The sequence below is a fragment of the Mandrillus leucophaeus genome, unplaced genomic scaffold, assembly GCF_000951045.1.
Source record: "Mandrillus leucophaeus isolate KB7577 unplaced genomic scaffold, Mleu.le_1.0 Scaffold354, whole genome shotgun sequence".
NCBI classification, from domain to species: domain Eukaryota; kingdom Metazoa; phylum Chordata; class Mammalia; order Primates; family Cercopithecidae; genus Mandrillus; species Mandrillus leucophaeus.
The window spans coordinates 483,652-497,601 of NW_012103743.1; the positions used below are offsets into that span (position 1 = coordinate 483,652).

The 13,950-nt window shown below is 53.6% G+C and overlaps 1 protein-coding gene across 1 annotated transcript in view; it reads left to right on the plus strand.

Annotated features, from left to right (window-relative positions):
• Positions 1-4,803, plus strand: part of NDUFA8 (NADH dehydrogenase (ubiquinone) 1 alpha subcomplex, 8, 19kDa) — a 53,225-nt gene extending 48,422 nt beyond the window's left edge. The window contains exon 4 of the mRNA XM_011989475.1: positions 4,296-4,803. Coding sequence (XP_011844865.1) covers positions 4,296-4,301 — 6 coding nt within the window. The 3' untranslated portion in view covers positions 4,302-4,803. The remainder of the gene's footprint in view (positions 1-4,295) is intronic.
• The last annotated feature ends 9,147 nt before the right edge of the window (positions 4,804-13,950 follow it).

Consider the following 13,950-nt stretch of genomic DNA (forward strand, 5'->3'; position numbering starts at 1 on the left):
AAAAAAAAAAAAAAAAGGAAAGAAAAAAGAAATTATTTCATGTAACTTTGAGGCTGAGTTTCTTTAGAGGATTATTATGAGGGCTTTGATCTTAAAGTTAGAAGAGAAACCTTTTGGAGATCATCCATTACTTGAACTGTCTTTTGATTGGGCCAGATTCAATCTGAATTTCTCTGCCTCCTGGGTTCAGGCTGGCTGAAACTGTGGCTAGTGCTATCCTGTGGAGGAATGGTTCGGGACGATTAAACTACAGGAGTGAGGAGCAGTGCTTGGGACCTTGGAGGAGACCTGAGCATCAGAAGCCTAAAGGGCAAGAGTGGGATCAAAAACTTGACAGAACCGAAGCAGAAAGTTGGGAGATAAACACTCAAATAGAAATAGCTACAAAGGCAGCTGGGGGCGGTGGCTCACGCCTGGAATCCCAGCACTTTGGGAGGCTGACGCGAGCGGATCATGAGGTCAGGAGTTTGAGACCAGCCTGGGCAACATGGTGAAACCCTGTCTCTACTAAAAATACAAAAATTAGCTAGACATGGTGGTGGGCACCTGTAATCCCAGCTACTCAGGAGGCTGAGGCAGGAGAATCACTTGAACCTGGGAGGCAAAAGCTGCAATAAGCTGAGATTGCACCACTGCACTCCAGCCTGGGTGACAGAGCAAGACTCCATCTCAAAAAAAAAAAAGATCTACAAAGGCTCTGAACTGACAGTTTGCAGAAGAGAGCATCAGAATGGCCAATAAACATGTGAAAGATGTTTAACCTCAACAGCAGTTAGAATAATGCAAAGTAAAACCTTAATAAGATGCCATTAATTAGTTTAGCAAAAATGTAAAAAGTTGATAATTTTGAGTATTGACCCCGAAGTGGGGAAATGCGTACTCTCCTATGCTGCGGGGAGGAGTATAAATTGTTGTATTGATACATTATGTTTGGAAGGTAATTTGGTACATCTATCAAAATCTAATGAGTGTACCATTCCTCACCTGTAAACATTTATACCACAGAAGCACTGATTCAAGTGCGTTAAGCTGTGTACAAGGATGTTCATTCAGTATTGCTTGTAAAAAGTGAAGAGAGAGAGAGACCAAAAAAAAAAAAAAAAGCTTCTGTTCATTAGTAGTGAACAGTAAATGAGTTGCAATAGAGCCACACAACGTGATCCTGAACAGCTGTGAAAAGGACCGAAGTGACTCTTTTGACATGGGAAGTTTCTATGAGGTACAGCTCTCTTGTATGTCAAATTACATGGTGGTTATTTGTTTACTGTTCTACTTTACCTCCCTTTCTTGACTTGAGCTTCTCAAGGTGGGGTCTATGTATATTTTATCTCTGGCAGAAGCAGAATTAAAACCCAGGGCTAGGCTGGGGATGGTAGCTCATACCTGTAATCCCAGCACTTTGGAAGGCTAAGGTGGGAGGATCACTTGACCCCAGGAGCTCAAGACCAGTCTGGGCAACATGGTGAAACCCTACCTCTCCAGAAATGAAAAAATTAGCTGGGCATGGTAGCACATGCCTGTGGTCCCAGCTACTCAGGAGGCTGAGGTGAGAGGATCCCTTGAGCCCAGGACTTCAAGGCTGCAGTCAGCTGTGATCATACCACTACACTGCAACCTGGGCAACACAGCAAGATCCTGTTTCTAAATAAATAGATAACCCATGGCTGTTTGGCTGCAAAATCTGGGCTCTTTGCTTCCCTCTTAGTTATCAGTTTGGAGTTGGTGAATTGGGTGATTGGTAATGGAAGCATGAGGACGGACAGGAGAGAATATGGAGAGTGAAGTGTCTTGCCCAGGCCCAGACCATGCAGCTCTAAGCTTATTACTGTCCAAAAAGCCACTCTGGTGACTCATGAGACAGTGGAGTCTTCCGTCAGACTTGAGAAACACACTTTGCTTCTCTGAAGTTTATTTTTCTCCTTTGAGAAATGAGAGTAACAACAGTGCTGCCCTTCTGGGGTGGTTTTGTTGATTCTGTGACCAGATGATTATACATTACTTTGCACCAAGTAGGTGTGCGGCCAATAGGACCCCTCAGGCTGACAAGTGCACCCAGTAGGGGGTTTTGAGGCAAGGTGGACAGGCAGAGGGGCAGACTTTTTCCAGGCAAGAGGGAGGGGCTGGCAGAACACAAAGCCCCAGCCACAGGCTATCTGAATGGAGGCCCCCCAGCACAGTGTTCCCTGTGAGTCAGCCTTGGGCTAAGTGGCAGACAATAGTGTTAATTAAAAGGCCATGTTTCTTGACAAAAGCATCCACCCAGCTTCCAAGCCTGGAGACAGCTTGAACCAGTTGTGCAGTTCTCCGTGGCATTTGGGGAGGATTCCCGTCCTGCCTGCTCGTGACCTGAGCACGCAGTCGCCCTCTCGTGCCGGGTGAGGGCTCTGACTCATTGCCAAGTCCAGTGTCAGGAATGGTCTGGTGTCAGAGGACTGGACTAATTCATGGAGCCTCAGAATTGCGAGACCCTCAGAGAACCATAAATTCCCTTTACTTCACAGATGGGGAAACTGAGGCCCAAAGATGGGAAGGGTTCAGATAGTAGTGAAATTAGGATCGAGCCTAGACTCTGACTCCCTCACTATGGAACTGTGGACTACCTGTGTGGCTGCAACTCAATGTTAAAAGTTGTGCAGAGTTGGATGCCTGCACAACTTTTAGAGAGGAGGGGCTTAGAGGCAGGGGAGCAATGTGAGCAAAGATATGAAATGGGCCTGTAGAAGCCCATGGTGGAAATGATAATTACTGACACTTATTAGGTACTTGCTGTTTGCCAAGCACTGCACCAAGGGTTCTACATCTATTGACCCACTTATTTCTCGCGATGACTTCATGAAATAGGCATTCCTGTTATTCCCGTTTTATGGATGAAGAAGCTGAGGCTCGGAAAGGTTATGTCATTACCACGGGTCACACAGCTATATATAGTAAGTGGTAGAACTGGGATTTAAACCCAGTTTTGTCTGACTCCAAAACCTAAGTCTTAACCTACCAAACTTAGATAACACATGTGGAAATGCTTGGCACTTAGTAGGCATTTGGAAAAGGTGAATTGACTCTGAATCATGAAAATTGTCAACTCACATTTGTCAAGCCTACCACGTGCCAAGCGTTTCCACGTGCATTATCTATGTGTGGTGTGTTGGCCACCACCACTACTACTATTGTTATTACCTCCTTTGATCGACATGCCAGCTCTGCTAGGTAAGAATCTGTTCCCCAAGTTTTAGACGGAGAGCTCAGGCCCAGAGAAGTTAGGGGGCCTGACTGCAGAAACACAGCTGGCTGGTGGCAGAGGCATCCGACTCAAAGAGATAAGCATAAAGGATGGCCTGGCCAGATCTCAGGAGGTGGGGAGTGATGGGGCAGGACCAGGGGCAGGGCAGCAGCCCCTTCCTGGCTTCCTGACAGCGCTATTGTTTGAAGCCGGTTCTTGGACATCCAGGAAATGGGCGACATCACTCCCAACAAAGGGGAGGAAGCTGCTTGAATGTTGTAGCTCCACCTCACGCGCTCGCCCTGGAGCTAGAGATGGGAGCCTGGCCAAGGCTGCCTGACCCTTCAGCTCAGCCAAGCCACCCAACCCCCACCCTCAGGTCTGGCCTGTTCCCTCTTCTCTGTGCCAGTCCATTCCAAACCTTCAAGTCATGACCAGCAGACCTGCCTGCCATAGAATCCATCCCCTGATGCATTCTCCACTGATAACCCTCTTTCTGAGAGCCTCTGCCTCCTAGAATCCTGTTGGGTGAGATTCACCTTCCACTATACCTCATGGTTGGATAGGAGACCGCACCTTTAATTCTAGGTCTCAAGCCTGGCCTCAGTTTCTTCATCTGTCTGGAGACAGAGCTGGTCAAGTGGGAACGGTCTGGGTCCTCTCAAAGGGCTCTTTGCCTTTGTACTTCTGAGTCTGAACACCTTTCCTGCCTGGATAAGGAGAAAGCAGTGCCACGGATAGTACCTGGGACCCCAGAAAGAGGAGGGAGAGGAGTTCCAGGTAGCAGAGCTGTCACTGAGAGTGGGGCTAGGCAGTTAGGCAAAGCAGAAATTGAGAATGGTCTTTCTACTGGGATCTGGGATCCAGGGGACCTGGATTCAATTCCCAGCTCAGCCACTTATTTATTAGCTGTGTGACCTTGAGCAAGTCACTCCACTTCTCTGAGCCTTCATTTCCTCACCCATGAAATGCAGGAAGTAAGGTCTACTTTGCAGAGTGGTTGTAGGGATTAGGTGGGACCATGGGCATGAAAGCGGCCCGAGGCTAGTGGCAAACATGGTGCCTTTTCTCTCGCTAGGGGTGACTTTCCCAGCAAAGACTGGAGACAGATGGAGAAATAGACACTGCAGCATCATGATGAAGAAACTCAAACCCTGGTGGAGCTGGGAGAACAAAGACACTGTCCTGTTTCCAGTCTCTCCAAGAGCATGTGTGAGGCCAGGCCCATCTGTCTGTGGGAGAGGTCTGTGCCATGGTATTGGGCAAACTCACAGGTCACCATAGCCCAGGATTGCAATGTCCCAAAAGCTTGTCTTGATCTAGACTAGGAACCCCAGCCCATGTGAGCAGGATGTGCCCTTAGGGTCATCTGGCTTATCCTCTAATCTAGGGGGCTCAGACATGTCAAGTGACCCCTTGCCCCTTTCCCCTTCCCGCAGGTCACACAGCCAGTTAGGATTGGAACGCAGGCCTCCTGCCTCCAGTCAGGGCTCTTTCTATTGAGGAGGTCCCTGGGATTTAGGAGGCCCCCCCACCTCCCCAGCTCCAGCCTGAAATGAGGGCCAGATTCTTGTCAGGAAGTGGAAGGGAGGCAGGGTCACCTGTGTATGCTGGCAGAGAAAGAACCATCCCAAGCACCATCCTTCCCAGGCAGTCTTTTCCCTGGGGCTCCCCAGCAACCCCAGACTTCTCCCACCACCTCCTTCTCTCCACCTCTCTGAACTTAGGCTCTTCTTCTGTCAAATTGACATGAAAAAGCTCACCTCAAGGGCTGTTGCAGACGAACAGATGGGAGAGTGCCCTAAAACTCGGTAAAAGCAATGGATTGTTTTAGACCTTCAGTTTCTATGACAGCATTAACTGAACATCTAATACATGCCACGTTACTGCCCCAGACCCCACAGAGACCCTACAAGAGAGGCATCTCATGGGGGAGGAAACGGAGGCACAGAGAGAGGAAGGGATCTATCCAAGGCCACACAAGTTCTTATTTGGAACTGGAACTCAGTCCCTGCTTCCAGTCCAGGAGACCCCTCTCCCAAACACCACACCGTTCCAGCCTGGCAGCCCTGCCATCCTGGATGGGAAGAGAGAGGACCAGGGTAGGAAGGGCGGGGGCCAGGGGGTTAAGAGACTCCTCCATGCCTCTTCCCCCCAGCCTCAAATCATAGAGAATGAATCTCCAGGAAGCCCAGCAGGTGGCCGGGTCCCAGCGCTGATTGCAGGAGATGGCAGGAGGGCCCGGCGGTTGCCATGGCGACTTCCTGAATCACAGCGCCTGTTCCCGCTAAGGCTTTAGGAAGTCAGACATACCTGGGCAGCCCCTGCCCCTGAGAGGGCCTCTCCAAGGAGGAGGAGCACGCAAGGGAACGTGGCGTGCCTGCTCACAGAGAATCTGCACATGCATGTGAGAGCTATGGCAGTGGCAGGTGTGTAGCTGCAGCATGCACACAGGCCTAGGACATGGAGAGACTCACATGTGTGGGCGCAAACCTGCCCACACATGTGGGTCTCCATGTGACAGTAAGAGGAGCCTTTAGTGTGACACATGTGACAGTGAGAGGAGCCTTTAAGGGTGAGAACAAGCCTACTGACATAGGAATGTGAGAAGGGCATTCTCGGCAGAGGGAAAGGCAGGGTGGTGCTGGAGAGCATGCCGTGGAGCTGCTGGCAGAAAGATGAGATTGGCAGGGCCAGGTCATGGGGACGCTCTGCATACTGGGCTAAGGAGCTTGGACCTTCACCGGGAGGCACTGGGGAGCCAGTGAGGGCTTCGAAGCAGGGAAGTAGCATGGCTGGTGCTGAGATCCCTCCAGCAGCCCATGGAGGATGGGTCAGAGGTCAGCCTGGAGGCAGGGAGGTCAGTGTGGTGCCAATCTTCCTTACCCAGCTCTATTCTTTTTCCTCATTAGCATTTACACCTTCTAACATGTACCATGTACTTGTCTTCAGTTTCTTGTTTATTCTCTGTTTTCCTCACTGGGATGCCAGCTCATGAGAGCTGAGGGGTTTGTCTGCCTCGTTCACTGAAGTATATTAAGGACCAACAAGAGTGCCTGGTACACCGGGGCTCAGTAGATACTTGCTGAGTGAATGGATGAGGCCTGGACTAGAGGAGTGGCCTAAGGGAAGGAGAAAAGTGCAAGGGGAGAGTGAGGTGTGGAAGGCGAGTTGACTGGCCGGGTTAAAGTGGAGGTGGTGGACACACGGCTTAGCCCCCCAGGGACTTCTGAGTTGGTGGCTGTGGCCCTATTCAGGTGCCTTTCTGGTTCAGGAATGAGACCATGGGGTGATTCCAGGATCCAAGAGATGAGCATAAAGGATGGCCTGGCCAGGTCTCAGGAGGTGGGGACGAATGGGGCAGGACCAGGCCAGATGCAGAAGTGGGGGCAGGATAGGGGAAACTGAGGCAGATGCCCCATCCTGTGCCCTAGGTCTGAGTGCACTGGGAGGGACTGGAACTCAGTCCCTGCTTCCAGTCCAGGGGGCCCCTCTCCCAAACACCACACTGGCAGCCCTGCCATCTGGATGGGAAGTGAGAGGACCAGGGTAGGAAAGGCGGGGGATGGGGGACTGGGGTCTGTAGTGTCTTCCAGACCTCTGGTGTCTAATAGAAATGTAGCATAGGCCACAGAGACATGCCACATGTCATCTTACATTTTCTAGTAACACATTAAAAAAGTAGACAGAGGTGGGTGAAGTGAGTTTTAATTACATATTTTACTGAACCCCGTATGTCCACAATATTATTTCAACCCGTTACCAATATAAAAATTAAATGAGATATTTTACATTCCTTTTTTAGGGGGTACAATGTCTTCAAAAACTGTTATGTATCCTACACTTACAGCAAACCTGAGTTTGGACTTGCCACGTATCACGTGCTCAGTAGCCACATGTGACAGTGGCTGCTGCATTGGACGAGGCAGCCCTAGGACCTGGAACCCACCCACCAGGAATGAGGCACTGGGAGGGGCTGAGTCTGCAGAGGGGCCTCCAGGGCACCAGCTGATTGAGGCTGGGGTTGGGGAGAAGGCAACCACATGGGGGATGGAAAGCCTTTTTCCTCTACTTTTTTTTTTGTCAGTTCACTCGCTCACTCACTCAACAGACTTTTATTGAACACTTACTATGTGTCGGGCGCTATGTTAGGTGCTAGGTCTGGCAAAGTGCATTAGTGTGGAGTAGTAATTCTTATTAGGATACTATTCCTTTCTCATAGATGAGAAAGCTTAGGTTCAGAGAAATTCTGCCTTTCTGGAGGTCATGTTGCTGGTAACCCTCTGAGCTCTTTCTCCTGCTCCATGTTGCATAGATAACTGAGATGTAAGTAAAGCCCCCAGGAGGGAGGAGGTTGAGGATGAGGTAAGATCTACAGAGCGATATCCCCAAGGAAACTCATGCTTCTAGGTCTCTACACCTCCTTAGAGACCTGGTTCCTCCCCCTCCCACTCAGTTTTCTCTCCCGCAACTGCTTGAGCTTTGATGCTCCACGGGGGTCTCAGAACCAAGATGTCCTAAAGAACTTGAATTTAGACCATCTTCTTCCTAGATGACAGTCCAGCAACCCTGCAGGGGGTTACACTACTGACCTGGCAGCTCTGGAGGCTGGACTGGGAGCAGCCCAGGTATCCCCAGCTGAAAGGCCCATCCCTACCAAGGCAGCAGAAGAATGGGAGCAGAAACAGGAGTACTTGAAAGAGTGGATTCAAGCCCTGACTCCTTTTCTTCCCAGTTGAGGAAGAACCTTGGGGAAGAGGCTTTGACCCTCTGGGGTCAGTTCTGCCCCTATTACATGGACAGAGTAACCTACCTTCCAGGATGAGGGCCCTGAAAGCAAGTGGTCCATTAAGGAAGGGTCACACGGGGCTTGGAAAGGGACTGTTTTTCAAGAATGACAAACTCGTGTGAGTTTTGCTTAGAAACCCTGACGTGGCTGACTCCAGCAGGTGGGGGCCTGACAAGGGTTCCTCATGCGTAAAGCTCTGGAACAGGTATCTGGGGTCTAGGTTCTGGGTTTAAGTCTGTCCTGCAGGTGAGAGGGTCTCTGTGCCTTCCTTTCCTTCATCCTATTGTTTACTAAGCACCAAGTACTGACTGGGTGCCCAGTGAGTTAAATAGCTCTTCTTTCCAGATGAGGAAACTAAGGCACAGAGAAGTCTGGTGACTTGCCTGAGGCCAACCAGCCAGAAAGTGGCAGAGCTGGGTTTTAAACCTCGGTCTCCTCGTCCAAAGCCATTGCCTCTGGCCTCTGCCCAGCACTTGGAGATGCCAATGGGCTGTTCACCAGGAGTCACTCATGGCAACTGCCTCACAGACGGCCCGGGCCCCTTGCAGGCAGGGGTCAGCTGTGCATCATGCATCGGGACACGCAGAAGCACGGAGGCTGCCGGGCCTGGGAGGCTGCAGGGCCAGGCGCGGCCGGATTCACAGGTTGAAGACTGTTCCTCTGGGCTTCCGGACTCCGTGCCTTCCCCCACAGCCCCTTCCCGGGCCGCCTCCCTTCCTGGCCCGGTGCTGGGGGTGACTAGCGGGTGGGGTGGCATCCGGGCGGGGGCTAGAGCTGTGAAGAGGGTGTCTGGGCAGAGACTGATGGCCTGTCAGTTGGCTGCCAGCACATCCTCAAATTCTTTGTCTCTGTGTGGAGTGGGGACTGTGGAGGGGGCAGGGGTTGGGCACAGCAGAGGAGGAGGATGCAGGGTTCGGGGGGGAGAGGGGTGTGGCAGGTTGGGGGAGGCCTCTGTGGCCTGCTGGTGCTTACACTTGTCAGGGGTGTGTGTCTTGGGAAGTCAGGTCCTTGCCCCCTGCTTTGGGGCTAGAGACGGGTTCAGATCCTAGCTCTGCTCCCCACTTGCTGGGGGGTCCCAGGCCTGTATCGTTCCTGTTTCCAATCCTAGTCCTCTGTTTTTCCATCCATGTAGTGGGTCTATCCAGCTCTGACCTGCTGTGATCTCTGTAAAGCTGAGCTGATTAGAACATTTGGCCCTGAAATTCCAGAGGCCTTAGGGCTCCCCTGATGGAGGGAGCATGGAGCTGAGTCTCAGTGCTGTCAGAGGCACTGAGGGGGCTGGGGGTGGGGTCAGAGGGGTGGGGAAGGTGAATCTTCCCCACCGCAAGTCCTGGCAGTAGGGCAAAACCAGGCTGCTTATCTCCCCAGCCTGGGCACCCTGGATGACTGTGCTGGGTACACGCGGCTGAGGGAGGGGTCGCCAGGGAGGAGGCAGGGAGGACAGAGCTGTCATCTGTCCTGAAAGGTACAGCCCTTCAGTGCTTCCTGCCCTCTCTGCAGTTCCTGCCAGGTCACCTGGACCCCAAAGACCCCACAGCTCTGTTCACCAGCCCCCTTCAGTCCTTGTCACCTGGCTACTGCTAGGTAGTCACACTCAGCTCCATGATCCCACCAGGAGCCAAGTAGCTGCATACACAATCACAGCGCCCCCCCTACCCCAGACAAAACCACACACAGGCACAAAGTCTGTGGCACAGTCACACATGGGCTTGTAGAGTTATAGATGCCCCTGGGTGCACAGCCCTCCTGTGAGCCAGAACCAGAGCTCACGCATGCATGCCCACCCCAGCGTATGGGTGAACCAACGGCTGTACCCAGCGCAGCTTTAGAGAACCACTCTGAGGCCTCACTAGACAATGTCACAGGAGCCGTCCTAGAGGGGTGGGGGTGGTGATGGGTTGAGAAGCTCTCTGTGGGCCTCTGATCCCCTCCTTTAATAAAAGGAGCTAGAAGGCCCACTCCTCAGCACCCCACCCCCCAGCCTCAGCACCCAGGGCATCCATTATTCCACCCGATGCCCCTTCTAGTTCTGCGGGGTGAGTGCGCTGAGCACATCTTACAGAGGGCAAACTGAGGCTGAGGAGGAGGAGGGGGGTTGCCCAACGGCAGAACTGGTGAGGTCAGAAGCAGAATTGCAAGCTGGGGCGGTGGGCCCCCAAATCCGTGTTCTCCCAGGCCGCCCACCCTCATCTGCCGGTCTGGGGTGTGGACCCCGAAGCGTGCCCCGGGCCCCCTCCACCCCAGCACCCAAGGGCCTCCCGGACACAAAGCCACCTGGCGGCGCTCGAGGGGGCGCGCGTGGGAGCGCGCACGGCGGCCCGCGCCTCCGGCCAAGATGTTCCCTTTCCGCGTGATTGACAGGCTCGAGTGCAGAGAAACAAAATTGTTTATGCGCTAATGAATAAGGCCCTGATTGCAAGATCCTGTTTGGAAAATTATAGTGCGGCGGCGGCGGCGGCGGCCGCGGCGGCCCAATTACAGCCCGCGCTGCATATTCATTTCGTCTCTCCTTTGCATCGAGATGAACGGGCGCCCCGCGCCCTGCAAAGGCAACGCCAAATTTAGTCCCAGGTTCCGCACTCCTCCGCGCCATTGTCTGTCCCGGACCACCTGCCTCCTGCCGGCCTGATTGCCCGGGAGGGCGCGAGCAGGGAGGCCAAGAAAGTTCTCCCTACCCCTCCTCCTGGCACCCCCTTCCCTCGGTTCTCTTCGCTCCCTCCTCCGACTCCCCGTCTCTGTCTCCCTTCCCCTCCCGGTGTCTCTTTCTCCCTCTGTTCTCTCTCTCCTTATTCTGTGCCTGACACTTCCTCTCCTCGCTCTAGGCCTCTAACTGGGTGCATCACCGGTCTAGAATGTCAGTCGCTGTCCCTCCCCCTCCAGCTGCACATTCCCTGCGTTCCTGGGTCCTGGGAACAGCAGGGGCAGTAACGGGGACTGTCTGTTCCGTGGAGGTCACAGAGGTATGAGGCGGGTCCCAAGACCCCTGCCTTGGCTGTGAGCATGGGGTGGCTTGGCTCGTCCCCGCAACCAAGCTGCTGGGGAGGGAGGCCGCTCCCTGCCCGCTGCCTCTGCCGCCCACGCATGCCACCAGACCCACTCATCCTGCGGCGCAGGCCCCCTGGCTGCCCAGCCTGCGCCCTCACACCTCCCTGCCCTGCACATGCTGTTCTCTTGCTGGCACGCCCTTCCTGTTTTCCCAGATGCATCCCAAGTACAGCTCAGAGCAGCCTTCCCCTATCCCCACCACCGCAGGCAACAGGACAGCTCTGTCCCCTAGCACGCCGGTGTCCACGCATGTCCTGCAGTTACGGCAGCAGGCAGGGTACACTGGCATCCTGGCATCACTGACTGACCGGCCTGGGGGCTGCCGGCGAGTCACCAGGAAGCCCTGGTGTCCAGCTCAAGGCTGATCAAACGGACACCTCCACTGTGATATGGGTGTGTAGTCTCCCTGTCCTTGCTGTATGGTGATGGTGGGCAGGAGGGGAGAGGAGGCTGGGAGGAAGGGACTGGGGGTTTGCAGCACCTGGACCCCACAGGCCAGGACTGGCCCTGGGTTCCAGACAGTGACAAGGACAACTAACTGGTCCTTGTCATTGGGTCATTGACTTAACTGACGGGTACCTGAGGCCCGGTGTGACTGGAGGCTTGTGGTGCGGGTGATGGTGATGAGGGCTTTTCAGAGGATGGCCGTGCGACTCCGCATCCGGCCTGGGACCCCACCGAGTAACCAGGCATCTGCACTCCTTCCTGGGATGGAAATTGGGGGATTAGACGTGAGCAAAAAGGGACAACCGCATATACCAACTGGCCTAGACAACCCCCCACCCTGCCGCCAGAGACACACAAAGTAATAGACTCCCACAGTCACATACACACAAACACAGACACGCAGCCTCTCCTTGAAAGACCCACGCAGCCTGAGACACAAAGGCAGGCTGGCCCCTGGGCGTGTGTGGGGCAGCACTGCCCTCTGGCGGCTCTCCTGGTAATCTCTCTGTCAGGCCCTCGCTAGCTTCCTAGAACCACAGCTGAGCCATGATGCGGGTGCCTAGGCCCAGACCCAGAGAACTGGGACTCCCAAGGATGAGGTTTCAGGGAGGAAAATGAATTTGTGTCCCTAGGGTCGAGGGTCTTTTGAGTTCCAGTTCCCTACCCCAATCTGCATGGACTACAGAACATGTGAGCAGAACTTGCTCACAGAAGGACCAGTCCAGGGATGGTGAGGGGGCGGAGCTCCTTATCATGGGAGGAGTAGGAGTTGGGCTGGGACCACTTGGAGACTGGTGGTCTTTAGTGGCAGAGTGGACAACTTCATAGGTCATCGCCAGCTTGAAGAGCCCTGGGAGGTATGCCTAGCCTTCTCCTACTTCACCCCAGCCTGGCCACTCTCCTGTTTGGTTTGTTTGTCAGTCATCAAACTCTGAGAGCATCTCAGCACCTGGAACAGCAGGGTGAGATCCTGCGTGGCAGGAGATGAGGCTGCAGAGGGTGGCTAGGCCACCCCTTGGAGGTCTTCAAGGCCAGTATTAGGTGTGTGGGCTTTATTCTGGGGGACAGGGATCTGGAGACAGGCCTAGACAGGGAAGCGACTTGGTCAGATGGGCATGTGAGCACCAGCGAAGGAGAAGAGACTGAGGCAGGAGGGCCAGACAGGAGGGATGTGGTGGCCTGGACCAGGACAGGGGCAGGAGTGAGGTGGCAAGAACGATGCAGATCCCAGAGCTATTAAGGAAATGGACTCGCTGGGCTTTGGTGAGGAAGAGGCCATGGTGGGCCTCAGGGCATATCAGCGCTGACGAAAGGGCCTGGGGGAGAGATGATGAGTCTGATGTGGCTCTGTAGAGCCTGAGAGCCAAGGGGATGTCTGGAGAGGTATCAAGGAGGCAGTTGAAATCAGGCCTGGAGTTGAAATCACTTGGGAGTTGGAAGGTTACTGACAGGTGGTTGAAGGCAGTGCACAGCTGAGGCCACCCAAGAAGGGCCCTTGGAAATCGTAAGCACTGAAGAGATCATGGTGTTCACCTCACCCCCATGAGTCAAAAAGAAGGAGTCTAAATTAAATTATAAAATGTAACATATGTATTACAAAACTTTTGGCCTGGCCCGGTGGCTCATCCCTGTAATCCCAGCATTTGGAGAGGCCAAGATGAGCAGATTACTTGAGGTCAGGAGATCGAGACCAGCCTGACCAACATGGCGAAACCCCATCTCTACTAAAAATACAAAAAGTTAGCTGGGTATAGTGGCGGGTGCCTTTAATCCCAGCTACTCGGGAGGCTGAGGCAGGAGAATTGCTTGAACCCGGGAGGCAGACGTTGCAGTGAGCCAAGATCGCGCCACTGCACTCCAGCCTGGGTGACAGAGCGAGACTCCATCTCAAAAAACAACAAACAAACAACAACAACAACAAAAAACTTTTGCAATCATCACATCCATGGGTTCACAGAAACACATTTTCCTCCTCGTCTTCTTTGTTTGATGCTCCTGGTCTGATGGTGCCCTGAGGTGTTTACCTACTTGCCGGCCAGGTGGCCCAGCTCCAAATCCAGGCAAAAGCAAGAGGCTCAGGGGGCACCAACAGGCTGGGACCAAGGGGAACCAGATGCCCACAAAACAGCCAGGGAGGCTGGAGGAAACCCAGCAGAGTGTGGCATCACTGGGGCCAAGGAAGGAGGGGGTTCCAAGAAAGAGGACATGATCAGTCATGTAGAAAACAAGAGGAGTCACAGAGATGAGGACTGAAGAGGGAGCCCAGATGTGGCTGTGGGGCTGCCAGGCAGGCTCAGCAGAGCAAAGCTGGCCACCTCTCCACATATCCCTGCTCAAGGGGGCCAGCCTTGGGTGGGGACACTTGGGTGCTCTTTGCCCTTGAGGATCCTCGGGACCTACAAACAAGGAGGGAATAGGATCCTGGGGTAGGGATGAGGCAAGATGACCTCAG